Raw genomic sequence first — 26,110 nt, 5'->3', positions numbered from 1 at the left:
TAATTCGTACTGCGGCTGGGTTTCCAGTCCCTGAGTCCTGTGACCTCACGCCAAGCCCACCACCCTGTGAACCCCTGACACCCGTACGCATCACAAGTCTCAGCCTACGTCGGTCGATGAGCAATGATGTTGTACTTGCCAACTATATAAAAGTAGCACAGCTCCCACATTTTTGATTTCGTTTCGAGTATGGTCCGGTACTTCTCTCTACAATCCAATCTTGACTCTCAGACCTGAATAAGGTCCATCAGCCACCAGCATGTCATCCAACCAACCCTTGTTTGCCTCGGAACGACGCGACTCGTCGACTCATTCTGAAGAGAGAGCTGCCCAGGAAGATACAGCGTTGCTCGGCGGCCAGCGGCCAGACGAATCTCCACCCCGAAGGAGTGCCAAATTCTGGCGAGAAGTTGGTCTATTTACTTGGGCAGTTCTAGCAACTGCAGCTGTGCTTGTATTGGCGGTGGTCCTTCACAATCAGGCTGCCCATCATGGTGGAAAGAAAGCCAAGCCTTCAGGAAAACGCAACTTAATTTTCATGGTATCGGATGGGATGGGACCTGCGAGTCTTTCTTTATCTCGCAGCTTTCGCCAGTATCAAAGTGAGTGTTGACACCGAGAGCTTCTCAACGCCTACTAACAGCTCCAGGCGTCCTACCCCGCGATGACATCCTCGTCCTTGATCAGCATTTTATCGGTTCCTCACGAACGAGATCAACTAGCAGCCTTGTGACCGACTCAGCAGCTGGAGCCACTGCCTTCTCCTGTGGGTTGAAGAGCTATAATGGGGCGATATCAGTTCTGCCTGACTACACACCATGCGGGACGGTCCTTGAAGCTGCGAAAAAGGCAGGCTACAAAACGGGCCTAGTTGTGACAACCTCTGTCACCGATGCCACACCTGCAAGCTTTGCAGCGCACGCTAATTACCGACAGGAGGAGGATTTGATCGCTCAACAAGAAGTTGGCGAACATCCTCTAGGACGAGTGGTGGACCTCATACTAGGAGGCGGTCGCTGTCATTTCCTGCCGAATACCACATCAGGAAGCTGCCGAGGAGATGATCGAGATATTACAAAGTTAGCTCAAGAAAAGTATGGGTGGAATTATATCGACAGCAAGCAAGACTTCGACTCCCTAGAGGGTGCCGTCAAGCTTCCGCTGTTGGGTCTATTCGCAGATTATAACTTCCCCTTCGAGGTAAGCGGCATACCCATCACCATTAATCGCTCGTGGACATGAAGGCTTGGAACGATTCTCACAATTTTGCAAACTGGGCCTTTCCAATGCTCTGATCCCCAATCTCAATCTTGCACACCGCATCTTCCCTAGAGTCCCTTTCAAATTCATTTTTATCTGACTATACCCTAGCTTGACCGACGCAACATGGATGATAAGTATCCTTCCCTGGATGAGATGGCACAAACTGCTCTCCGGGCTTTAGAGGCAGCTACCCAGGACAGTGACAAGGGATTCTTCCTTATGATTGAAGGAAGTCGAATCGATCATGCTGGTCATGGAAATGACCCCGCTGCTCAGGTCAATGAAGTTTTAGCATATGACAAAGCGTTTGCAAGTGTTGTCAAATTCCTTGAGCGATCAAATACCCAGGGTGTCCTTGTTGCAACCAGTGATCATGAGACTGGAGGACTATCAGTCGCAAGACGTAAGTACCCTTATCCCTCCTAGTGTATGAGCAGTCTAATTCTATTGAAACGTCCTGATAGACTGGGAGCTAGTTCCAAGTGGCGGTATGTTCATTCTGCTAATAATCAATAGAACTCAGTCCCTCTTATCCAGGTTATCACTGGTACCCGGAAGTTCTCGCCAATGCTTCGAGTTCTGCTGAGCATTCCGCTCGACGCCTAAGATCCCATATTTCGAATGGCGGTGATAAGCTCAAAGATTTCGTGAGTGAGGAGCTTGTTCAGGAGGGTCTTGGTATTATGGATGCTACAGATGCCGAAATTAAAAATGCCCTCGATAATCCTGAAGTCAGCCACTATATATTTGCCGATATGATTAGCCGGCGCGCACGAATCGGCTGGTCTACCCACGGCCATTCAGCGGTTGATGTGAATATATATGGATCATCTGGATCAGACCCTCTTCGCGGAAACCACGAGAATACTGAGGTTGGTAATTTTCTTGCGGATTATCTAGGTTTGGATATTGATGCTATTACGGACGAGCTGGTTAAAAAGTCCTCCGACTTCAGCATCAACAGCATGGGCGGAGCGCCTTGGACAGGACAAATCCCAACCGAGGAGATGTTACAGTCAATGGAAATGACGCATGGGATGGTTCATGAAATGGAACCATAAAGATTTAGAAGTGAGACCACTTTCATAGACTGTCTTCTGCTGAATTAATTATCTTTAAATACCCAGTTGTTTTGTTGTCGGTCTAGCAGTGTTTGCTTCCAGGTGCTTTGTTTTATGTTCCTATAAGGGCTCGTGCTTGCAACCAACAAACCACGGGATTGTCCCCGAGGGTTGCACAATAAGCTATCGTTTGCCATCAGCGTGCTTGTCTTGATATTTACAATGCCTTTGTCTGCAGTAGCATTATATGGCCCAAACGCAGGCGCTCCGACTTGGAACGGGAACCCCGAGAGAGGATAATAGTTTGTCAGTGGCTGCGTACATCCCAAGATAAGTGTGTCTTAGCCTAATTCGCTGGCGTTGTGATGTTTTATTTGCTAGCATATTATCTCGATTCCGCAAGGGCAATCAAAGGCATTGCAATCACAAGTCATACACTTCAAGCGTACTGTTAAGCCCGTTAACTTCAACAAAATAGGCGGTAAGGGGTAACTCGCCGCATCTATGTTTGAACTGTAACAAAATATTAAATAGCGGTATAAAACACATACAATACCAACGCAGAGTTATTCACTAAATGGCCAACCTACATGCTTGTGGAACCTTGACTCCGATCTTCCCATTCCAAGGACAGGTATAACCCTTTTGAATCACGCTCTGAATCACACTTTCAACCCATAACCAACCACTTATACACAGAGGCCATCAACCACGCCCATCTTCCAAGCACTTACCCTTCAGCTCAAGCATCCTAACATATCGCATCTGCACCATGTGTAACTATTGGAGAATGGAAGCCCTCTGCGGCCACAGCGCTGTGTTCTTCGGGTCAAGCTGCTACCTCATATACGACCAATTCCAACGCATCAACGACCCAGCAGAAAGAGCTCGACCCGGTCTCCCTTTTCGAATCCCAGACCGATGCCTCCCGAATCGACAAAACATTATACGGCAACACGTCAATGAGTATTGCTCTTTTGAGTGCAGAAATAATGGAATTTATGCGGATGGAGGATGTGGGGAGAGAGATGCCAGATATGGCCCGGGTTCGGCGAGGATTGGGGTCGGCTGGAGGGATTGAGGGTGCGTCAGTGAGGGATCCAAGGGGACGCTTTGCGGAACTGTGATAACTGGGGTACTTCTTTGTGGAGGCCGCCTTGGGAAAGGAATATGTACATGTTATGTTTCCATTGTCGAGGAAATTGTGGTCAGATCGGTTTGGAAACGGTTCTACTCCAGAACTGCCCGGGAGCAGATGAGGGAGCTGTAAGCGATCTAGTATGTGAGGAGGAAGCAACCATTGTCTTTTCTTTGGCAGGCATATAAAACCTAAATGCTGGGTTTGCATGAAGAAACAGGAGACTGATGGCCCCTTGTCTGACATCTCCTGAGTATACTACGAAAGAATGGACAGAAATTTATTACAGAACTCGAGTAAGAAGCTAGGTCATTAATACCACAAAGTGGTTGAGTGATAATATTAAAGCCTTTCGAGTATTAAGAGCCACAGCCCATTGATAGGCTTTAATGCTTTTACATTTAGTCTTTTAAGTTCGACATCAGGTTCGGCCACGTGGGAGCGGAGCTTATTAAAGTCTTTATTTAAAAACCCTCGAAGCGTGACAACTTTTACCCAAATGGTAGTTGTGAGATGGTTGAAGAGTTCCTCGAAACGCTAGTCAGCTGGGATCTAGGCTTCGTCCGCAAGGTAAATATACTGAGTTGTGAAGTTGTGGAACGACTGAGAAAACTTCATTTTAAGGTCCTGGGATTCACAATGAGCATCTTAGATGTGGTACAGTGATATATCGAATGATAGTATTTGGTAAACAATATGGGAGGGAACAAGTGCACGAACGTGGTCAATTACGACCGGGTTAATGCGATTGTTACGAAGGGGGATAGAGTTCGTAAGGAAAGCTCTGGCTCAAACTGAATTGCATAGGATATGTATGAAGCTATTCACAAACGTATGCGTTATCACCTGACTAATTTCCTCTTACACAGGGCCAGTTCCGTTGGGGGGAGCGGTGCCATTTGGAGGCCCGCCCATACCAGGACCACCAGGACCACCAGAAGAAGGATTCTCAACGCCCCCCTCTGCATACAGAGAAGCAGCTGCAGAGACAGAAAACTCATTCGTCAAATCAATTCCAAAAGCAATCCATCCAAATATGCCAGAACTGACATCATCTCCAACGAGAGAGTATTCAATAACAGGGTCAGACGAGGCAGCCTCGGAACTAAAAATATTATCCTCCGAGTTTAAAGTGAGAGGTTGAGTATTAGTGCTGTAAGGAGATACCGCTTCCACCTGCGTAATCAGATCTTGGTCGAAGAATACCTGACCAACGTGCGAGACATATCCTCCACCGTAAGTTCCGTTTGGAAAGATTGTGCCGTTGAAGTGGGCCAATATATGAATGTGCGCTGCTCGACCGGTGTAATGGCCTGGAAACAGAGTGGTGAATTGAGCAACCCCCTCCGCGTCTGTTGGTTGAAGCCCTCTGAGGAAGGTGTTGTTGAGATTGGACGGATCTGAAGTGCCAACCCCATTCCCTTGCGCCACAATACCAGAGTATACGCCCGTAGAGTTACAATGCCAGATCTCAATCATTGCATCAGGGACAGGGTCGCAAGTAGCCATATCAATAACTTGGGTGTCAAGAACAAGCTCAACACCTTTTTGCTCCTCAACAACATTTTCTCGGACGTATTCTCCTGAAACATAGTACGGGCCTTGCGTGACCTCTGGTGACAGCACACATGAGTTGTTTCCGGCAAATAGGATAGCTTCATCCGTGGTAATACTATAGGCTTCGCTTGACAGATGTGAGGTGCTTAGAACAGTTCCTACATCACGGGCCTTGTAGTAAGGAGCGTCTAAAACTCATTATTAGCGGTTTATCTACCAGATCAGTTAGAAAATGTTACATACTGCTGGCGATGTTTCTCTTCATCCGGAGCATTTCAGCTGACGCTGCGCGTCGAGAAATAGACCGCTTTTCAATGCCACGGGCCTTCATCTTTGCTGCGCAATGACTAAGATCCCTCTTGCTGGTCTGCATAAATGCTGCTCGTTCAGCTATCTCGGCTTGCACATCGTGGCCTGGATGTGCGAGAGCATTGCCAGCAAAGAGAGATGTTACAAGGAGAGGTGCAAAGTGCATTTTTAATGAGGTTAAGCAACAAAGAGAGCTTTAAACAGAGGTAGAGATGTAGAAAGGTGGATAAGGTAGAAATGCAGTGAACGGAAGTGAGGAATAGCAAACCAAACATTGGAGATACTGAGAATATATATACCTTACATAGGTACTCACTTGAGTTCGCATTACTCGAAGAGAGGTCTTTAATTAACTTGTGCCAAGAGGCCAACAACTTGTGTATACGTAGACACAACGTAGACACAGCCTCACCGAATAGCCAAAAGGAGCGAGGAGTATGTGCTCCGCCGGGGAGAATGGATAGGGGATATTAACTGTGCTACCAGTCAACCTTATTCGCAATCGAGATTGGGATAAAGTTTGACCAATGCCTGGACGTTTATTGGATAATAGTGCGCGCGAGGCCGCGAGAAGGAGAAGTCCCCTGCAATGACGGATATTTCCGCGAGTATAAAATTTGTTTCTTTCCTGCTTAGGGCAGTGGACGAGTGGGGAGTGAGACACGCGGCTCTAGTGGACGCAGAGAAGAGGTGACGAATGCTTGTTTCAACATGCATATCACAGCCTGATGGGGAAACGAGAATTTATATCCCCTATACTAGGTAGGTGATTATGCAGATAGGTAATGTAGGTACTTCCTAAGGTCACCTACCATCGTAGCCCTAGACCCTTAGCACCATATCCAGGGCCGGCACATGTCAGCGGCGATGCTGCTAGGCCGATAATCCAATTTTGCCCGCGGAAGTGCCTGTGGACTCCCACGAGGAACACTTCACTTGCCCACTAGGACGCTACGTATGTATCTGAGCAGTCGACCGGTGGTAGAACGCCGCCAAAGATGACTTGGACTGCAATGCAGCGCCGCTGAGGCGCGAGACCCCGCCCCTCGAGATGTATTGGATCGGTATTTTGCCGCCTAGAGCCAGACGGGCAAATACGATCGTTAAGACGTTGGTAGCTCGTAAGCTGCGATAGTTCTTCATATATAACACTTCGGCTTCGTTATGAATAATTAAGTTGACGTCGCTGATCAGATTATCGACTTGCGCTCGGCTCATGCCTAGGTTGGGGAGCGCGAGATCACCGGAGTGACGCACGATCTTTGGCGAATCTACGCCGAGTCATCGAGGCTCGCCCTGGGCATTGACGCGGATTGCTGCGCAGTGGTCATGGGCGATGTGGGCAAGATGAACTAGCTGGCGTAGAATAGCAGTTCCCAAGAAGCCTGTCGGACCCTTGAGGGGAACGGAAATTCCCTCTGTACTGCGAGTTGGGGTTTTTTGTCCATTCGCGGAACGTGGTGACCCGAACGTCATGTTATCTAGCTCCATTTCCTTCTCCCAGTCGATGTGCACAAGGTTTGAATTGCCGGCGAGTCGCGCGGCTAGCAGCTCGAGGGTACTGGCTTGGTAGAGCCCAGGCAGGGAAATAACCACAGCAAATACTTGGCAAATCTCGGACTTGAGGGGTAGCAGAAGCATGAATTGCTACCAATGGAGAAGAGTTCGGAGCTGCGACCGACGGCCGTAGATGAGGAGATCCCACTGTGCCCCTGTCCCGTAAAGACGCCAGAATGCGAGGGCGTCTGTTCTAATCGAATTGTATGACAGGGGCCGAGTGTTGATTTCCCTAGCAGGGCTCCAGCGGACTTTAGAGAGCTGTTTGTTTCTTGGCTTAATACGTCTTGTTTCGAAGTCCTGGGGAAAGCTGTTCGAACCGAAAGAGTTGAATGGCGCGAAATGAGGGTCATCGCCAGACGTTGAGTGGGCATATCAGTAACTGCAGATAGTGCGCGTACTGGTCCAGCATTGCGACCAGCGGCTTGAGAATCTCCTATCTTTCCATACCTGATCCACCTGATCAAAGCTCCATGCAGCCTAATCAAAAATCTATGCCCTACTGTGTCATTCAACATCGACAGGCCGAGCTATGCGTTGGATGCGCCGTTAGCTTCTGCAGTCCCATTCGTAATCGTTAGCATCGGTACTGGGCCCCCTGGGGAATTTGCGTTTGCCGCAATCAAGTCCTCGACGCCTGTTTCGGATAGTGCCGGGGAAGGACTGTATATTCCCGTAACTGGATCGTGTCAGAGACAAGCCTTGGAGGTATGACTTTGGGTAATACTATTTTGTGTCTTGCCTTTCGCCGTTTTGTGTAGGGTCTTATGTGGTTCTGCAACACGGGATCTGTCAGCTTGAGGTCCTAGTAGGAGGATGCGTAAACAAACTCAGTTCCTCTTGAAGAAACCTTAGAAGCAGAAATAGTTGTCTTTCATGCCGGTCTTCAGACATGTCGGGCACTATAAATCTCCAGCCTCATTTCTACAATCTGCTTCCTAGACAGTTTCTCTTGGGTAATAGGTCCGATGGATTCTAGCCATTGCAAAGAAATACATTTAGCTGGCGTTAGTCAAGTCGTCCTCGACTCTAGAAAGCCTCTAAGAGCCTTCTACCTCCTAAAGAAGCAATAGATTTAACAGCGTTAGTAGGAGTTAGTATACGGTAGTAAGCTAGTAAGTAATAAGTGAAGATAGGCGATCGACGCGAGACGGGAGTTAGGATCGCTAGCGCGGCTCCCCTGCGCTAGTACGACACGTGCCTAGACGCTCAAGCCGAGCTTTTTCCATAGGAGGGGATGAGACGGAATATAACGGAGCTAGATCTACGCCTAGCACGTGCCAAAACACGTGACTTGGCAATAATATATAATGTCACGTGATTGTTAGCATCTCCAAAGTTCGCTTACGATCTCGGTCCGTCACGAACGTCAGAAATCATACCATACTACCTACATCAAACACCTCAATTGCGTCGACATGTTCCTCCAGCGCACAGCAGTGACAGCTGCCCGCCGGGCAGCAGCAAGCCCAATTGCCAGGCGCAGCTTCGCCACCACATTTGTGCGCCGTACGAGCTCCCCCTCCCTTATCCGGAGCTCCATCAAGCAAAATAACTGACTGACCCCCTTCCGTGTGTACAGGAGACGCAACTCCCACCCCCACACCAGCAACCGGCTCCAATGATGGCAAGATTAAGAAATTCAACGGTATATACACTTGTGCTCCAAGCCTGGGAGGGGAAATAGGCATTGGGGGTTGTGCAGTGGAGATCACAAGCTGATGGGCGTGATAGAAATCAAGAGCGAGGCCGATTTGATCGGCCCTGGAGCTGCACCGGGAACTATACCCACCGACCTCGAGCAAGCGACTGGTTTGGACCGATTGGAGATTCTGGGGAAGATGCAGGGCATTGATGTCTTCGATATGAAGCCATTGGATGCATCTCGCAAAGGTACGATTCAACCGACATCAGACCACAATTCGACTTTTGGGAGATTGGGAGGGGCAATTGATTTAGCTCAAGCAACTGACAGATTACCTTCTTTAGGGACGCTTGATAACCCAATTATGGTCAAGTCTGCTGGTGATGAGCAGTATGCTGGTTGCACTGGTTATCCCGCCGATTCCCACGTCACCATCTGGCTCACGGTATGAATCCCTTACCTCGGCATTTACTCACAGGATTATTTTTTCTGATACGTGAATTATAGATGTCTCGTGAGCGCCCAGTCGAACGCTGCCCTGAGTGTGGTAACGTTTTGAAGATGGAGTATATTGGCCCAGAAGAGGATCCTCATGCTCATGACCATGGTGATCATCACCACGCCGCCCCTGAGGAGCCCAAGACTTTTGTTGATTTCGTTAAGCCAGAATACCGATAAACTTCTGGGTTTGTTTCTTAGAATATGGGGTAGGAGGAGAGTGCGGACATCCTGTAGCATAGTTGACACGATGGGAAATTTTCCCCTTTATCTGTAATGCTTGAACCATTTGCGCTGTGATTTGCATCTTATTATCTAAGGCTCTGTGTCAGAACCCGTTTAACACACTTTGTCCTGCCACGTTTTTTGTAAATACAGCGAACCGCCGCCGGCGCCATCCTCTATGATGAGCCAAGTGGGAATAGACCAAAGACAAAATGAAGCAAAAGCAATCGCTAACCGCCCATCATGCTCCTTTTTATGCCACACTTCGTGAACCATTGTCGCTTGGATATTCATTATAGACAACTGATCGTTGAGAAATCATAAAAACAAGAAGAAAACAGGCTGCAAATATTACTACGTGAGACGTCTCTTGGTCCACGACTGTGTACTCATGACATGGCGAACGCCGGTTTCAATCAAACAACACACTCCGGCTTAGACCAGGCATCCCTCTATAATGATTAACTGGAGCCGCCAATTATGGTAGGGTATTTCCCGCTAGCTGAGCGGTCACCCGACCGTCGTCTGATGAGGCGTCGTGGGCTGTATTTGGTTGGGCCTCAGCATTTTGCTGTTCTCTTGATGTATTTTGCCTTGCTGTGCTATTATTATATGGCCTAGCATACTCTGAAGCGTCGTCAACTAGGGTGTCAACATTGGACCCCGTCACCGAGGAACCGGCGCCGCGAGGGTTTTCTGCAGCCCCATCAACTCTGGAAGCCGGAGCCGGGATACTCAAAGTGTTGGTACTCCGAGCATCCGCCTCGCTCTCGCTGGAATCCTCACTTGGGCCACCGTTACCAGAGCTTCCAGGCCGATCCATGGCAGCTTCCCTGAGAGCGTTAGCTTTTGCAACAGCACGAGATGCTTGCTCGGCCGCTTGTTCTGCTCGAATCTGTTTTCTCCACATGTTATAATAGCGACCTTTGAGGGCTAATAGCTCCTGATGGGTTCCTGATTCCGCAACCATTCCTGCATGTAAAACAAGGATCTGATCTGCAGCTGTAATCGTTGACAAACGATGACTAAGAATAGTTAGCAACATGGCCATCCGAAAACGGGCTCAGAAAACTTACGCAATCACAAGCATCGTTCTTCCCTCTGACAATGCTCTCAATGCTTCTTGGATATTCTGCTCCGTATCCGAGTCCAGTGCTGCAGTAGCTTCGTCCAGCATGATAATACGTGGGTTTTTGATAATAGTCCGTGCAATTGCAACACGTTGCTTCTCACCACCACTTAGACGAAGACCACGTTCGCCAACCTTAGTTTCATACCCATCTGGAAATGCCATGATTTTGTCATGGATAGAGGCGGCTCTGCAGGCTGCATATATGTCTTCATCGGTGGCGTTTTGGTTGGCATACTTCAAGTTATACATGAGCGTCTCGTTGAACAAAATTGTATCTTGGGGAACCACGCCGATATGATGCCGCAGGGAATCAATGGTGATGTCCTTGATATCATTGTTATCCAACTGAATGCTGCCATCCTGAGCATTGTAAAAGCGGAAAAGTAGCCTGAATACGGTGGACTTCCCCCCTCCGGATTCGCCAACAAAGGCAGTGGTTGTACCTGGACGACAGGTAAAGCTCAGATTCTCCAGCGCTGGCTTGCGGTAATCGTATGAAAACTTGACGTTCTGGAAACGAATCTGGCCTTCACAAGTCGGCATGTCGAGAGCCTCAGGGTCGTCTACAACGGTTGGCTGCTCCTTGAACAGCTCCAAAAGTCGTTCGCCACTGATCATTGCACTCTGGACACTACGATAAAAGGTACCGAAGAAGTTCAGTGGCTGCTGGAGCTGAGCCATGTAGGTCAACAAGGTAACGAAGTCCCCAACAGCCCGGACCCCAGTTGTGACCTGATAAGCCGAAATAAATGAAGTGGCTAGAAGACCAGCCATGAATACCAAGTTCTGTGAGATATTCAGGACGTTCAAAGAGATGATGACTTTGTACTCCATCTTTTGAAAGGCACCGACCGCTTGGCGATATCGGTTAAACTCGTACTCTTCAGCATTGAAATATTTGACGGTTTCATACGAGGTCAGCGAGTCGTTTTTGACAGCGTCCTCTTCCCTGCTCAGATTCGTCATCTGACGACGCTGGTCAGAGCGCCAGCGAGCCATGCGTATCGTCAAATACAAGTATGAGAAGGTTATGATCGCAACGATAAGGGCATAGGATGCATCAAAGGCGATGCCAAAGTAAACGATAGCGACTCCGAGATCGAACACCATGGGAAGCACCTGGAAGGTCGCTTGCTCAAGAAAATTGTTGATGGCATTGCCTTTACTTAAAGCCGACAGAACCTCTCCCGTGCGTTTTCCAAGGTGGAAATCGAGACTGAGGCTGTGAACATGCTCGAAGGAAGCGGTCGTTAAGGCTTTGTAGGAGTACTGGGAGATTGGAATCCAAAGCACGGATCTCATGGCTCCCAGGATACCAGAAGTTCCCTGGAGAAACTTGAAAAGGATAAGTAGCGAGATGGATCGCCATGGCATCCCAGGGGTCTTGCCATCCTTGTTTGATAGCTCGTTTGTCACCGTCCCGATCTGTAACGGCACAGCAATATTGACCACACGTTGAAGAACCACCAGCACAAAACAAACCAGGACAATCAACTGGAGCCGGACAGATTTACTAGGCCATAGATATGGGAAGAACAAGGAATAGCCCTTGATATATTCCCACCACGTCCTATTCGGCACAGTTGTAGGTTTATAGAAGGCGGGGTTCTCATCCAGGCTTCGACGTGGAGTATGATGTTCACTGGTAGTTCCATCCGGTGCAGACGCGTTAATGCTGCCGTCAAGTACACCACCTCCCATGGTAGTTCCGTTTACTGCCCCGGGAGCCGTAGGACTACCGTTTCTGATAGTCCCATTTGCAGAAACATGGCCATTGCCATTTGCTTGACCGTTGACAAGCAGAGGAGCACGTTCATCAAGGTCGGCGGTCCGACGAGCCGAGATTCTGCTTTTGTAGCGACGTTCAAGTGAGAAAACAGTGTAGAATCCAACGAGGAACAAAAGTATTATCACCCGAACGATGCCAATAATGATTTCGACCACTTCCCACTCATTTGGGGACCTTCTTGTTTTCTGATTTTTGCCGCGGAGGGAGTTGATTGCTTGGTGCGGAGAAGTGTAGAGTGCGATTGTGCCCCCTAGCAATATCAATTCTCCAACGAGAGACGTTACCCAGGTCAGCTGGTGGACAATGCTCGGGGATGGTGTGGTGTCGACGAGGGAGATAAGGAATATGCTGTAGAAGAACGCCGAAGCGCAATAATATATCTGCAAACAACATTAGCAAAATAGATCCGAGGAATACCTTGCTTAGGTTGCCACTTACAGCTGTAGCTTCACCACACCACCAACCCCCTTCCTCATTAGTGGTCAGGGCATGAACGACAGTGCTGACCCCGTTGGCAACGAACGTAGCGAGGAGTGCAGCACACAGGTAGAGAAAGACAAGCTTGCGGCCTGCACTGAAGTCTTTGAGCTTCTTTTTCTTTTCTCGCTCCTCCTCATATTTACGACCCGAGCGAGGCAATGGCTTGCCCCCCGGCCCTGTGAGGATGGGCTCTTTCGACTCGGACGAGGGTTCGGCAGTGAGGATACTGTTTGTAACGAATGCCACCAGGAATAAAGCGAACAAAACCCAGGCGTAGTTGAAATGAACCACCTCCAAGAGCGTCTTCATGCTCGTCGCTGTGCCATTAAACCCGTTATGCTGCGAGCTCAGCTCAAACTCCTCTTCCGCCATTAGATGTTATTGATTATTGACCCGAGACCCTCCTTCCCACATCAGTATTCCAGTTCGTGCGGTCGTCGTGGAAAGGTCATGACCTATTCAATCAGGACCGAGTTCGAATTTGGGGGGATGTTCTGTGGGAGAAGAACGCGAAGCAGTGGGTGCCTCGGTACCCGCGTTTGGTTGCCACTCAATAGATCACACGATGCCGTCAGCGCTGTGGCTTGTACAATGGTCTCTCAACTTGAATTGCCCATGTGACGCCTAAACTGCGCAATGGCGTCGAAAAATGTTGAGCAGTGTTGAGCCCTCAATTAGCAGAAGCAGAGGAGGGGCTTATTGCGTTGAGGCGGATAGCGATTGTCGGCCGGTGAGATCGAGATGGTGGGGGAGGGGAGGCGGGGGGGGGTTCTGCTCGGAAGAAAGAAAGAGAGATTGGCAGAAGAGGCTTGCAGATGCAGATGCAAATGGGATATGATAGCAGCCCCTCGCATGAAATCGCAGGGCCACAGAATTCAAACGACCGTCGGGTGCAACCAGGAGCAAGACCTGGACCTGGGATCTGGACCTGGACCTGGATCCGGACCTGGACGCAGGGAGCGAGGGAGGGACGAGAATAACGATCGGGTATCTACCGTGGCGGATTGGAGTTCCTCTGCCCGCGGCCGTGAGGTAATTGGGGTGGGTGGGGAGTAGGAATAGGAGTGCGAGAGGGAGGATGGGGAGGAATAATAGAGGAGGAGGAGGAGGAGGAAGAGGAGAGCAACGGGGAGAGAGGAGGAGTATTATCAAAAGCTGGGGAAGAAAGACTAATCGAAGGCCGGCGGGAGCTCTGGCAATTATTCTCACCGCCTTGAAGCTGCTAGAGGCTTCAGGTCACGACACGATTAAGGCACGGTATCTACTGACTCCGCCCAAACGGTACTTGGAAGGTATTATTGACTCGCCAGACCCGGTCAAAGGGATTGATCCGCGCTTTTATCTGCAAGTCAAGACAAGACAATACAAGACCAGACCAGACCACACCAGACCACACCAGACTTGCTCCAAAAGGGACTTTGCGTTGTCACAGCACCTCTGGCCCTGGTCCCTGACGCCTTCGCCGTCGGGGGAGCAAGAGGCTGCAGACCACAGCAGACCAGACCAGAGCAGCGTAAGAAAACCAGACTCTGTGCGGATATAACCTTTACAGGCGGGACGGTATGAAATCAAGGAGGTGGGGAGAGGGGAGATAGGAGAGAGGAGAGCTGCAGTCCATCATCAGGCTGGATACTGCAATGGGAGAAGCATGAAGTACATGCTGGGTAGTTGGGCAGAGGGCTGATGGCCGGTGGCTTGATGGCTGATATGGCAGCTCTGGTGGATGATGTCGTCTTGACTCTGGGGGAGAAGAATAATACGTAGGTCGAGTAAGACAGTGGTGGTGTACACGGCGGTACAACGGTAGTGGTGGTATTAGGTAGAACAGCTCTGTCTGCACTGTTGTGCTATGTAAGTGATATTCCCTACTCCAGTGCCGTGGGACAACGCCGCATGCAGCGGCAGGGCAGGAGTACGGTAGAATCTGTCTCTTATACACATCTAGATGTGTATAAGAGACAGCCCCTAAACCCACCCCCTAATGTCCCTATTGCTGTGTCTACAGCGTCTCCCTAGGCACGTCTAGGTACTTCTAGGTACTCCAGTCTCGAGGTACTCTACGAACTGCCTGTCGCTCAGGCTCTGCTGGGGGCCCTGGGCAGAAACAACCCGACCAGCAGCACCTCCACCACCACGCACACCAAGCCCAAAGCCCCCTCCCCCAGCCCGGAGAACCCACAGGCCGCCAAAAGCAAGCAGCTCGTTGACTTCCCAACTTCTCGAAGCTCAGCCCTCGAACGCCTGGAGTCCCGGACACCTCGCCTGCTGCTAGCGCGCTGTGCGCACCTCAACTCGCCCAACCCAACCCTCGTACCGCCAGAATCAATAGCAATAGCAATAACCTCGTCGCAGGCTCCCCTTGCTGCGGCGTCTCAGCCTACACTGACCGACACGTGGTTTTTCCGCCACGCCAGCCGGGGCCAGGGCCGGCGGCGACGGCGCGGAGCCAGCGGGGTCCAGGCCTGTTGTCTGGACGGGACTCCGTAACTCCTACAGCGTACAGCAGACACCAGACACCGTACAGCGTACAGCGTACAGCGTACAAGGAGTAGCCTCGTCCCTGAGCTCACCGCGATATGCGAGAAACCCTCTTCCTCCCTCCTCTGTACGTGACGTGGGCCTTGGTACTTCGAGAACAATACCACACTGCCTACTCCCGAATCCCCACAGAGCACATACTGGGCATCGATCGAGTTGTCCTCCCGCCATTCGACCGCCGCCAGCCCTCCCCCCGGATGTTATCTGCCCCCTCCCCCGGCTCTGGCACCCCTTTCCCACCTTCGTCCCCCAATCCCCAGAATCGTTTGCCCCCGCCATCCTCTTATTTATATACTGTACTTGTGTCCATGCCAGAGTAGTGCCAGCAGTGTCTGCCACGCAATCCCCAGCTCAATCCCAATCCCAATCCCCATCCTGATCTCAATTGCCATACCATTCATCCGTTCATCCATTCATTTATATCTGGCGAAATCAGATACATCCGATCTGACGGGAACCCAAAACAGCAGAACCAGAAAGTGTTCCATATCAGATTGGTGCACTGGCCCCCTTATCCACAACCCCTATCCCTATCCCCCAAATCCCTGGAACAATTAGAGCCCCCCCGGAACCTCAGCTCCCTGCTTCCTGCTTCCTGGAGCGGTGGAATGATGGAATCAACCATGGATAAAGTTGGAGTCTCGAGGCTGGAGTATCGGAGCTTTCATACTCTGCAGTAAAAGGGGGGGGGGAAACCAACGCAGACTCGCAGGACGTCCACGGTCACCCGTCCGACCTCGCAGCTCCGCCGACGTATTATTGCATGTATCCTTCGGTGCAACGACGTAGGTAGTTGCGATCCATCCAGACTCTCGTCATCGTCATTGGCATTTGTCGGCGAAAGCAGAGCGTTGCGGGAATCAGCGGTGAGCAGGAGGCACCAGCTCATCCCGGGCGTCCCGTTCCGTCCGTTCGTAACCTTGTTTCTCCTTGCTTCAGAGCTCAGTCCTGGCTTTTCCCCGGCTTCGAATTCACAGTCCCCGGGATGCACTCGTACAGCCGATTATCAAATCGTGTCTTGTCCGTACTGTACCAACACCCAGCAAGTACCCTATAACAGCCCGTGAGCTGCTTTTTGTCAAGCGGTCAAGCCTTCCATCCTTGAGCAAGTTACCATTCCCTTACCAGAGGAACAAGGTGATTGGACATATCTTCTATCCCGAACGATGACTTGTCTCCAGTCCAGCTCTGGAAAGAGCCCATTGGCCGCCGGATGCGTTTTCCAGTTTCGGTACTTTGGTCACCGCGCACACTCTCGTATAATTCTCTTGCCCAATGTCGCACGGCAGGCGGCATCGAAGCAGAGTTATAGATTGATTGCTGGGAACGTTCCCCAGCATCGCCGTGTGTCGAAGGGCGGGCGGGGAGCTCATTATCATTGGGACCGGCTTCCTTGGTGATGACGATGCCGAATGCCGGCGGGCAAGCCCTGGAACGGCTATGTTGAAGCTATCTGGTGGTACAAAGTACGGCACGAGCCTTATCCAGTCAGTGCCTTTGAGAATAGCCAAGCCGGGATCTGCACGACGAGAGAGTGGGAAGATATCAAGGTCCAGGTAGGTACTTCGTATACCGATAGCCGATCGGGACAACTCTCTTATCAGAGGCAGCCTGAATATAGGAGAGGGCACGCATATCGTCAGCAGAATTCGCAACGGTCCGGGGATGAGATCCTTTGACGCCCTGGAGAAGGCGAGAGAGAAATCAATGCGTTTGATGCAGAGCCATTCGGCGCGGTGCTTTCTATTCCGCGACTCAAGAAGGTGAACAGCGGCCGAACTCGCAGTTTGCTTGCCTTGCCTTGCTTACTTTTTTACCTTGCTCATCCTGCTGCTACCATGAAACATCTTCCTTGGGCGGGAAGATGCGCCCAAAACCCATCCAATCGAGCAATTGAACGATGACGAAAAGTACAGCGCGGTAGGCAAGTGCCGGCGAGGAACCTACCCGTCCGTCCGATGGATTTCGGCATACCAAGGACGGAATCCCTCGGATCTGATATAGACTGCAATAATGGGCCGGAGACTCTTGGTCGTGGCACAGCCAGCTCTGTAGGACAAGAATAGTAAACCCCCAAATCCATTAGCGGAGTGCATTCTTCCGGCTTTAAAGTTAGTAATGGAATGGGAAAAGTAAGATTAATAGTTGAAGAAACTTATTATCAAGCTGAGGATGGCGTTTCCGTCGGTGAGCAAGTATCCACGTCTGCCCTGCAATGTACCGTACCGTACCGCACCGTTCCGCAAGTCAAAAGAGAGTCTCTCGTCAGATTCAGCTTACCCTATTATATCGTCGGCGCTGTTGTGGAAAAGAAACTCCTCTGGAACATTTCCAGAGGACGAATAAACTAGTATATGGAAAATACCGATATCACTCGGTGGCACAGCATATCACTAATAATATATTTTCGGAAATAGTTTTCACTAAGTCAACCTTTACAATAAATGTGAAGATCTAAGTGATTGGCGGCCAAGAAGCTGCTGTTCCGGCATTGCCGGGCTACTGTGGAAGGCTAGGCACTATACCTATTGTATCGGCCCAGTATGTGATGTGTATAGCAAGTAAAGGGATCAGAATTCCTTTACATGCTCTATAGTATATTGAGCGTGACAATTCTTAATACCGCTATATTTCTGCTTATAAGCCATCTGATTTTACACCTGCAGAGTCTCGGGACAAAGCATCTACATATAAATTGACATAATATGGTATTTAACACCAGTTCCATATTCAAGCTTGCCGCTCTTGAGTCATTGATTTGTTCATTATAGGTACTATCTGGCTGAACGAGTACATGAAGCGAACGTTGTACATATCCCGTCTGTCCTATGCCAGCAAGGGATAGAAGTGGATTTGGTGCCGTCTGTGTCGGCATCGGTACTATACCGATAGTGGTGCCCCTTCAGGTCCTACTCCAACACGATTTTCAAGCTGACTTCAACAGGAATCTTGGCTCGACGTCCGTCCCTCCTCCAGACAACCTACGCCGCAGATCAAGGAATGCCTCCTCCCCACGCGCCATTAGGTTCCGTTGTTGCTGTCTGGATCCGTTCAGGTCTTCTTATTGGTCTTCCTATTCACCATGCTATCGCTTCGGTTATCCGCCGCCGTGGTTTTCCCGTTTGCCATAACCGCCTCGCCATTGACCACGGCCTTTGGATTCTCGAGGATACCAGTTTCATTTTTCTGTGCTAGTGTAGCCTCCAATCTCTGCTCCTCGGCGAACTCGTTGTCGTCGTTGTCGCTCCGGTCATCTTCGGCCACATTGTAAAATACAAATCGGTAAGCGATTCTAAAAATATAGTACAGCCAGAACAAGTTCAAGCCTTGCAAGCTTGCTAGGAGGATGGTTGAGACCCAGTGCGAGATCCAGCATTTGTATTGTTCGGTTTCCCAGTCGAGCTCATACGGACCTACGGTCTTGAACTCGTTGAATTCGGACAACAGGATTCGGAGGTTTAGGTAATGTCGGAGATATAACCACGTCATTATAAAAAATCCAAAGTAGGGTCCTACTAAGACGTGGTCGAGGTAGTTGAGGATTTTAGAGGTCTTGTCTATTATTAGAAATTGTCTGCAATGTTCAAAGAAAGCCTTACCGCGAGGAAGAAATCACTAATATCATGAGTGATGTAAACCGCGAGTCCCATATAGGTGAAATGGAAGCGGTAGCTGAGCCCAATGAGGAAGAGGGTAGTGATGTGGTGCCCAACCAGCTCTTTGAAATCTTTCCTGGGCTTCTCCATTCCCAGCGTAAGCACAAGAGCCTGCTGAGCCCAATATGCGGCTTGGAAGAGGTAGTAGCATTTGAAATAAGCCTCGTGGGTCTTGTGCGGGAACCCCTCGTACATGCCTCTGGTATTGAAATACCAAACTGGCGACCGGCTCATAACAAACAACCCGCAGGGTCCTAGAACTCCAAAGTAGATCGCGGTATACATCTGCTCCATGAACCGGGACTGCTTCGCCCTGCTCTTTAGGCCGCTGCTTTTGGCCAGTGGTCGTAGAAACCTCTGCATAATGAATTCACGTGTGAATGATAGAACAATGATGTAGAAGGTTACAAACGCAATATCCCATGGTCCCTTTCCATATTGAGGCACTGTTCCTTGCGCACTGCCTGGTTCAATAGGTAATCGATAAGACAAGAATAAAAAGTGGTGTATAGGATTCGACTCGGTAGGGTTGAGAGAATATGCGAAGAGGAACAGCCCTATTAATATTAAGGGCGTGAACCACGTATGCTTAACAGCGTACCGACGCAGTTGCCGAAGAATGGATTTCGCTTTCCGTCTTTTCGAAAATGGTTTCCTTCGATCTGTCTCATTTTGCTGCTACGTAATCTTTAGTTGTGGCATAGGGGTTTAAAGATGCCAGACTGACCTTGACTGCACCGGGAGTCACCGGTCTTCCGTTCAACGTCGCAAAAGCCGGCGCATTTGTATCCCCAACTCTGATCTCGCTCCCTAGCCCACTGGACCGTCGTCGAACTCGGGGTTTCTCAATGCTCTGCTGGTGTGTGGCAAGGGGCGTTAATGTGTCGCTGGTAGTCGTAGAGAGGAGCGGGAACGCCTCCATATTGGATTGTACGTTCGGAATCATCCCAGAAACAGAGTATGGCGTGTTCACATAGAAAAGCCCGTTTCACAGTCACCAAGAAGTTCAAAGCCGTGAGCTGGTCTGACAATTCGATGAGGTGGAATTAAAATCTATGGAGTTTCCCGCGAGCCTCGCGCAGCCGAACTTCCCAGCTTATCTCGCTACAATAACCGGATTTAGTCTATAGTAATCGCGTATGTCAGCCTCGGGCAGGGATCTTTGATATGACTTTCGGCTCTTGTCCCTAGGTGGTAAAGTTTGGAAAACAGTTAAGATATTTCTAAAAACACATTGTCTACTAGCAAGTGATTTGAGGGGAGACATCATATATGGTTGAGCCCTTCGTTTATATTCTCATATACATGTATTTCGGTTACTAAGGTAGGCGGTACAGGTACTTATGGAGCAGCTTAAATTTACTTGAAAAGTGATATTTAAATGTCTTTAATCTCATTTCAGTTATGTTTATTTATTCGTAAGATAAACCTAGATTTTTATATCATCCTTTCGTCAACATGTCATTTGTACATATATGCAAATGCAGATCCCTCATGCAAATAAATACTCCGAAGGAACGTAGTCCTCCCGCCCACCTTCCCAATGCCCGAACGCCACACTCGCTATAATATCCCCAAACACAAGTCCAGCGCCTTTTCTTCATACATGAGCTATATAAGCAACCAGAAAGCACATGATAAGTATCATCATTTAACCATTTAACCGTCATCGGGAGGTCTCGGGCGCCTAGGGGGAGCAGGAATGCTCACGACAGGTAGGCCATCTCTTAGCGGCGAGGCGGGAGTTCGGGCTCGGCTGGTACTACTGTGAGAAGGAAGAGGTCCACTCCCATCTCTGTCTCCGCTCATCGATGATAGTGGGGCTTCCTCAGCTTCCGCCTGTCGGTCTCGCTCTGTAGTGACGAAGGATACAGCCCCTCGCTGGTGTATAGACTGCCGGTTGACACTATTGGATGTGTACGTGTCGCTTAGTCTTTGAGACCGCGAAGGTTCGTCTGGATAGGTTCGGCTGTGACCAATTGATGGTATGTATCTTGATCCGGGATCGTTCTGTGGCATCTCGCCTCTCTCAGCACTTTCCAATTCCTCCAATGTGGCTTGGAGGTTATGCCGTCGAGGAGGCGCCGGAATTACTGTGACTGGGAGAGGAGCAGCGCTGACTTTCGGCCGAGCGTTATCATGGTACCTGTCCGCCTGCGTCGCTGCAAACTCCCCAAATCTTCGGCGAATGTCCCATCCGTAGGTCGGTTCATGGGAATTGACAGGCTCCTCTGGTCTTGTTGTGTGCGCGGAGACTTCCAGGGGTGGGCCCTGAACTTTCCTTCGGAAAAGGTTTGCGTTTGCAAGATTCCGTAAAATATTTGGGCGTTGTCTTGCACCGGGCCCTTCTTGGACCTCCTCCATTTGCTCAATAGTGACTGGTTTGTTAGGGTCGGGTACGCCAACTTGATTGATTATTGGCGCGCCAGTAACTTCGATGCTGTCAGTCCCAGGTACATCCGAAGATCTCTCGGCTTCTCTAGCAGGTGGGGTTGATTCGCTGATAGGGTGGTATCGGACCGCATAGACAGTGCTTTCAGCGCTTGTGGTATCTGTTCTGCTGACAGGCGTAAGTGCGGGTGGAGGTCGCGTTGGCCATAAAGGCGGCCGGGCCCGAGCTATTCGTTTTGTGGCCTTTCGAAGAGGTTTGTTTCGGTTATTCGTTCTCTCAAATTCTCGCAAAGCGGAGGCACGCGGTCGATAACGACTCGCGATGCCAGCCATAGCAGGCCATGATACCCCGTTGGAGCCCGTGGTGACACCATTACCACCACCACCATCGTCATTTTGGCCTCTTCTTCGACCCAAGCCAGAATCCGATGAAGGTGTTATTTCAAGCATCTCGTCCCCGTCGAATACTTCCCTTCCTAGGACTCCATCTTTTTTGTCATTTCGCTCCAAGGCTTCGATTCTTTCCACCCATTCCCAGACTACCACGCTGGCTGCCGCTGCACCAACCCATCGAACATAATCTCCCCATCCTGCAAGCGTTGGCTGTGATATGTCCAATACAAAAAAGACTGTCGGTACCAAGACTGCAACCAAAGATAGCAACGCCACAAGACAGATATTCTTCATCTTTGGATGATAGAAGGCATATCGCTTCTTTGTGAGAGCATAGTAGATAACCCACGCCGAGTAAAGCAGACTAAGAGCTAGCTGGAAAAGGTAGGCCAGAGCAGGGATGGCATCGACGAAGCTGCGCGGCCGTGAATTCCCATTGTAAACAAAGTTGTTCAGGATACTGAACAGCGTGTCCAGCGTAATGAGAGCAAAGGCCGTCCATTTGATGATGATTTTTTCTCTTTGGCGGGGAAATAGTCTTATCAGAGTTTGGGCTTGGGCCAGCCAGAGGAATGTGTCGGATATGACGCGTATAATCTTCAGTTCCATCCCATCCTCAACTTCAGTCTGGAGCGCAGTGGCGTCCATGAGTCCCATCTCATACTGCTGTTCTGCCACTCGGAAGCTATCTGCTGTTGCGATCGTAAGAGATATAGCCACCGTCATTGCTGCCACTTTCTGAAGCCATGGCCGCCCACCGATTCCAACCCCGGCGGTATCGCTGCCAGAAGGGCCATTTGTAAAACCTCGCCGTCCCAGTATAATCATGCCATCGTGTAAAAAGGTCCTTGGGGTGATGAAAAGCATAATGACAAGCATATATGCAATCACCGTCGCCGACGCAAGCGCATAGCACTCGGGTATGATCGAGGCATAGAACGGATCGCGCAGGTCTTTGAAGGACTGGGGCGACCCGTTACCATTGGTGAGGAGTACGTCGCTCGAGCCGGTACACTCCGGTGTGAAAACCGCATCCGACGTGAGGGTGATGACCGACGAGACTCCCAGAGTCAGCACTCCGTTCGAGGGCAGCGTGAAGGGAGTACATTGTGGCCTCGGCGGCGCTGAGGACGTCGTTGGTCGGGCCAGGTTGATGAGCTGTCGTCTATGCATTTTCGATTATATATCTCGTAGCGGCCCTGCCGCGGCACTTCGTTGGGGATTTAATGATCGAAATTCGACATGGTATGAATTAGTATAGAGGAAAAGTCGTTAGAGTCAGCAGTGGCGAGCGCTGCGATGCTCGAGGGGCGACGGTTCGCAACAGAGTCCGACGGTCATAGAGATGGATGTGGATATGGATATGGGGTACATGGGGTACCGCTTCGCTGCGCTGGATGTTCGTGTTCGTGTCCCCAAGGAAGCTGGAGGAGGAGGCATATGATCTCAATGCGAATGCTGTGTCGGAGGTTTGAACCGTGGGGTTTCACGCTGTGTGCCGCTCAGGCTGTTCCTACGGGAGTAGGACTGTACGTAGTGCCGTGAGAATAGAGTAGCACTGGACTCGTACTCGTACCTGGATAGGCTGAGTATTGGGACGCCGACCCACCCATTGACAATTCGAAATATCAATTCGAACAGCAGGCGGAAATCCTCCGGGAGTCTTGGGATTTGCGACGCAGTATAGGTAATGTTTCAATGGACAATCAATGAACGGGGACGAAATCCAAGTCTCCCGCGCATGCCACGCATGCCACAGTTGCTTGGAGAAAACTGGGCGACTTGGCAAAAGCTTATGTCAAGACTCAACCGATGGATTAAGCTCTTGTACCAAGACTACAAAGACATCGCTCCGTGGGATTTACTACGTATGATCACCCAGTGCTCTCAGACCACCGCGATCCCAGCGAAGGAAGAGCCGCTGGGCGCTGAAATGGCAGCCCGGCGCCACGGGTGAGAGTCTTGGAGATATTCCCAAACCACGGTGTTTTCAGAATGGCACTTATTATTAATGGCATTCGGCTGCGGGGTTCCAGGTCAAGGTATTATACGTTGAGAGTACCAAGTCCCTTGAACAGTAAGCAGTAAGCAGTACGCAGAACAAAAATACATCATCATTCGGGGTTTCGCTTTATTCCGTCGCCTTAACGCCGCCCGATATGTACGAGATTATGGTACCCACATTGTCTGGAGTGTTGATATAAAGCCATCCAAGCTTCGAAGTCGAAGCCACCGTGTAGAGTGCCTGGATCAGCGTCCAACTTCTGCCCACTATGGCGTCTAAAACAATGACCACAATACCAACAATGACCGCTGTGGTGATCCATGAGGCGGGCGGCCCAGAGGTTCTCAAGGTGCAGCAATGGCCGCGACCAAGGCCAATCGTGGGACAAGTCCTTATTCGTGTGAAGGCATTCGGCTTGAATCGATCAGAGATGTTCACCCGACAGTATGTGCCTCCTAAGTCCAGTTTTGTTAATTTCCCGATGTCAATACTTCTATATTTACCAGCTTGGTCTTCCGCTATAAGGGCATCGAATCTCTTAGTCGAGGCATCGTTTCCGGTAGTATGTCCTCGTATCACTCTGGCGGCTCTGGGGAGAATCATGAAGAGTCTTCAAATATCCTGGAGCGCAGGGGCTCTCTAACGTATTCGTCTCTGGCTAGAATAAACTCGTCGCTGATCATCTCAACTACTATATGCGAAGTATAAGTCAACCGAGCTGGAAGATTATGAGTTTTCACTTCTCGTCCAACTTGAAATATAGCAGATTCAAGAATATGGCAACTAACCCAAAGCAGAGGCCACTCACCCAGCGTCAAATTCCCAAGAGTCCTTGGCATCGAGGCGGTGGGTTTAGTGGAAGAGTCACCCGGAAACGAATTTGAAAAAGGAGAGGTCGTTGCTACGGCTATGGGAGGCATGGGTAGACTCTTCGACGGGGGTTATGCAGAGTTCACTTGTGTACCTGCCGGTCAGGTCCAAGCTGTCAAGACTAAGATTCCTTGGGAACAACTTGGTGCTCTCCCGGAAATGATGAAGACAGCCTGGGGCTCACTCTACCTATCTCTACAACTGAAACCAGAGGACAAATTACTTATTCGAGGTGGAACTACGTCTATCGGTCTGGCTGCCCTAGCTCTAGCGAAAGGCAATTGCGCCTCTGTTTCACTCACAACCAGAAAGCCTGAGCGAGTAGAAATGCTGAAAAACAGCGGCGCCGATGACGTATTCATAGACAATGGCTCTATTGCGAAAGAAGTGAGACGGAGGCACCCTGAAGGCTTCAGCAAGATCCTAGAGTAAGCATCAACAAGCGCCCCAGTGCTCATTCTATTTTCATCTGAGAGATGTCATATTTCCTTCTTCACTCGTATATCTATTCCTGAAACTGCATAGAATAGCAGAAGCTGACCTAATGGTATTCTACAGGCTGGTCGGTGTTACGGTGCTTGCAGACTCGCTGAAATGTGCTAAAGAACAGGGAATTGTATGCTTGACCGGTATTGCAGGAGGAAAGGTACTTTAAATCTCCCTACATGTTTTCTACATCTCCACGCTTGGCCGAACGCATAACCGTACTTCGAAATAGCGATACTAACCTTTAGTATGTTGTAGTGGATGATGGATCATATAAACCCCATGGAGCTTATTCCTAGCACCGTCTCTCTCACGATATACGCTTCCACCTCCCCAAACAAGTTCGCGGCCCTGGATGATATTGCTCAAAAAGTCGTGGATGGCTCAATTAAAATTCCGATAAAGACTTACCGCCTCGACCAAATCGTTGAAGCACATAAAGCGATGGAAGAAAATACGGCCGGGGCAAAAATTGTGGTACTTACATAAAGCTTCTAAGCAGGCAAGGAGGAATAAAGACTATGTACCTTAATGGAAGTCAAAGGCGCAATAGATTTAAAGAACATATATATAGTATTAAGAGACCCCAAAAAAAATACTATATATAGTCAACTAAGTATAAGACACTAAGTACTAATAGTAAGTTGGGGTTGATGCTCTAAGGCATTGTAAGGTTGTATTGGGGCGGATTGGGGGCCATCCGTGCAGTGAAGTGAACGCCCCATCGACGAAGCATTTCAGGCACCCAGGATTAATAACAAAGCACCGGAAGACTCTTCATTAATACCTACCTAGGTGTACTTCGTATGGGCAATATGTGGCATAGAGTGAGCTATCGCCGGCCATCGGACTATGAATGCCACCATACTTCCTTCGTGCGTAGTGCTCAGAGCCAAATTCCAGCTGGCCCCTTGCAAATATAGGAGAATTCCGAGTTTGATCTGCAGACCGATGGTGCATCTCAATGCCGCCGCCTCGCTCGGCCCACGTGTCCTCCAAAGCGTGGAGGCGCATGTTCGATGCATATTTTCGCATATTTTCGCATGTCCCGGCATCTTGATATCGTAAATGATGTTAATGTCGGGTCAGCCAGCTGGTGGGCGAAGTCGGGAGGAGT

At 49.8% G+C, this 26,110-nt stretch overlaps 8 protein-coding genes across 8 annotated transcripts; 3 read left to right on the top strand and 5 right to left on the bottom strand.

The window, feature by feature from the left end:
- Positions 1-259: 259 nt before the first annotated feature.
- Positions 260-2,324, top strand: BP5553_04027 (Alkaline phosphatase; the record flags this gene model as incomplete). Its single annotated transcript, XM_032012650.1, has 5 exons — positions 260-602; positions 650-1,200; positions 1,372-1,666; positions 1,728-1,751; positions 1,780-2,324. The coding sequence occupies 5 exons, from the start codon at positions 260-262 to the stop codon at positions 2,322-2,324; spliced, it is 1,758 nt and encodes a 585-aa protein (XP_031872343.1).
- Positions 2,325-4,323: 1,999 nt separating this feature from the next.
- Positions 4,324-5,494, bottom strand: BP5553_04026 (uncharacterized protein; the record flags this gene model as incomplete). Its single annotated transcript, XM_032012649.1, has 2 exons — positions 4,324-5,207; positions 5,263-5,494. 2 exons carry the CDS (start codon positions 5,492-5,494, stop codon positions 4,324-4,326), a joined length of 1,116 nt encoding a protein of 371 aa, XP_031872342.1.
- A 1,115-nt stretch (positions 5,495-6,609) lies between these two features.
- BP5553_04025 (uncharacterized protein) lies at positions 6,610-7,403 on the bottom strand (the record flags this gene model as incomplete). Its single annotated transcript, XM_032012648.1, has 2 exons — positions 6,610-6,932; positions 6,980-7,403. 2 exons carry the CDS (start codon positions 7,401-7,403, stop codon positions 6,610-6,612), a joined length of 747 nt encoding a protein of 248 aa, XP_031872341.1.
- A 900-nt stretch (positions 7,404-8,303) lies between these two features.
- BP5553_04024 (Subunit IV of cytochrome c oxidase) lies at positions 8,304-9,208 on the top strand (the record flags this gene model as incomplete). Its single annotated transcript, XM_032012647.1, has 4 exons — positions 8,304-8,394; positions 8,468-8,533; positions 8,620-8,975; positions 9,038-9,208. The coding sequence occupies 4 exons, from the start codon at positions 8,304-8,306 to the stop codon at positions 9,206-9,208; spliced, it is 684 nt and encodes a 227-aa protein (XP_031872340.1).
- Positions 9,209-9,731: 523 nt separating this feature from the next.
- On the bottom strand, positions 9,732-13,026 carry BP5553_04023 (Uncharacterized protein; the record flags this gene model as incomplete). The annotated part of the gene is made up of 3 exons (XM_032012646.1): positions 9,732-10,278; positions 10,330-12,554; positions 12,613-13,026. The coding sequence occupies 3 exons, from the start codon at positions 13,024-13,026 to the stop codon at positions 9,732-9,734; spliced, it is 3,186 nt and encodes a 1,061-aa protein (XP_031872339.1).
- Positions 13,027-18,243: 5,217 nt separating this feature from the next.
- On the bottom strand, positions 18,244-19,770 carry BP5553_04022 (Uncharacterized protein; the record flags this gene model as incomplete). Its single annotated transcript, XM_032012645.1, has 3 exons — positions 18,244-18,744; positions 18,792-19,526; positions 19,576-19,770. 3 exons carry the CDS (start codon positions 19,768-19,770, stop codon positions 18,244-18,246), a joined length of 1,431 nt encoding a protein of 476 aa, XP_031872338.1.
- A 737-nt stretch (positions 19,771-20,507) lies between these two features.
- Positions 20,508-22,805, bottom strand: BP5553_04021 (PalH; the record flags this gene model as incomplete). Its single annotated transcript, XM_032012644.1, has 1 exon — positions 20,508-22,805. One exon carries the CDS (start codon positions 22,803-22,805, stop codon positions 20,508-20,510), a length of 2,298 nt encoding a protein of 765 aa, XP_031872337.1.
- Positions 22,806-23,905: 1,100 nt separating this feature from the next.
- BP5553_04020 (GroES-like protein) lies at positions 23,906-25,482 on the top strand (the record flags this gene model as incomplete). The annotated part of the gene is made up of 5 exons (XM_032012643.1): positions 23,906-24,081; positions 24,144-24,281; positions 24,435-24,935; positions 25,066-25,153; positions 25,252-25,482. The coding sequence occupies 5 exons, from the start codon at positions 23,906-23,908 to the stop codon at positions 25,480-25,482; spliced, it is 1,134 nt and encodes a 377-aa protein (XP_031872336.1).
- Positions 25,483-26,110: the final 628 nt, after the last annotated feature.

Source organism: Venustampulla echinocandica, assembly GCF_003357145.1.
Source record: "Venustampulla echinocandica strain BP 5553 chromosome Unknown scaffold_1, whole genome shotgun sequence".
Taxonomy (NCBI): domain Eukaryota; kingdom Fungi; phylum Ascomycota; class Leotiomycetes; order Helotiales; family Pleuroascaceae; genus Venustampulla; species Venustampulla echinocandica.
Note: the sequence above shows the minus strand (reverse complement) of the source record. Positions and strands in the feature narration are given on the sequence as shown.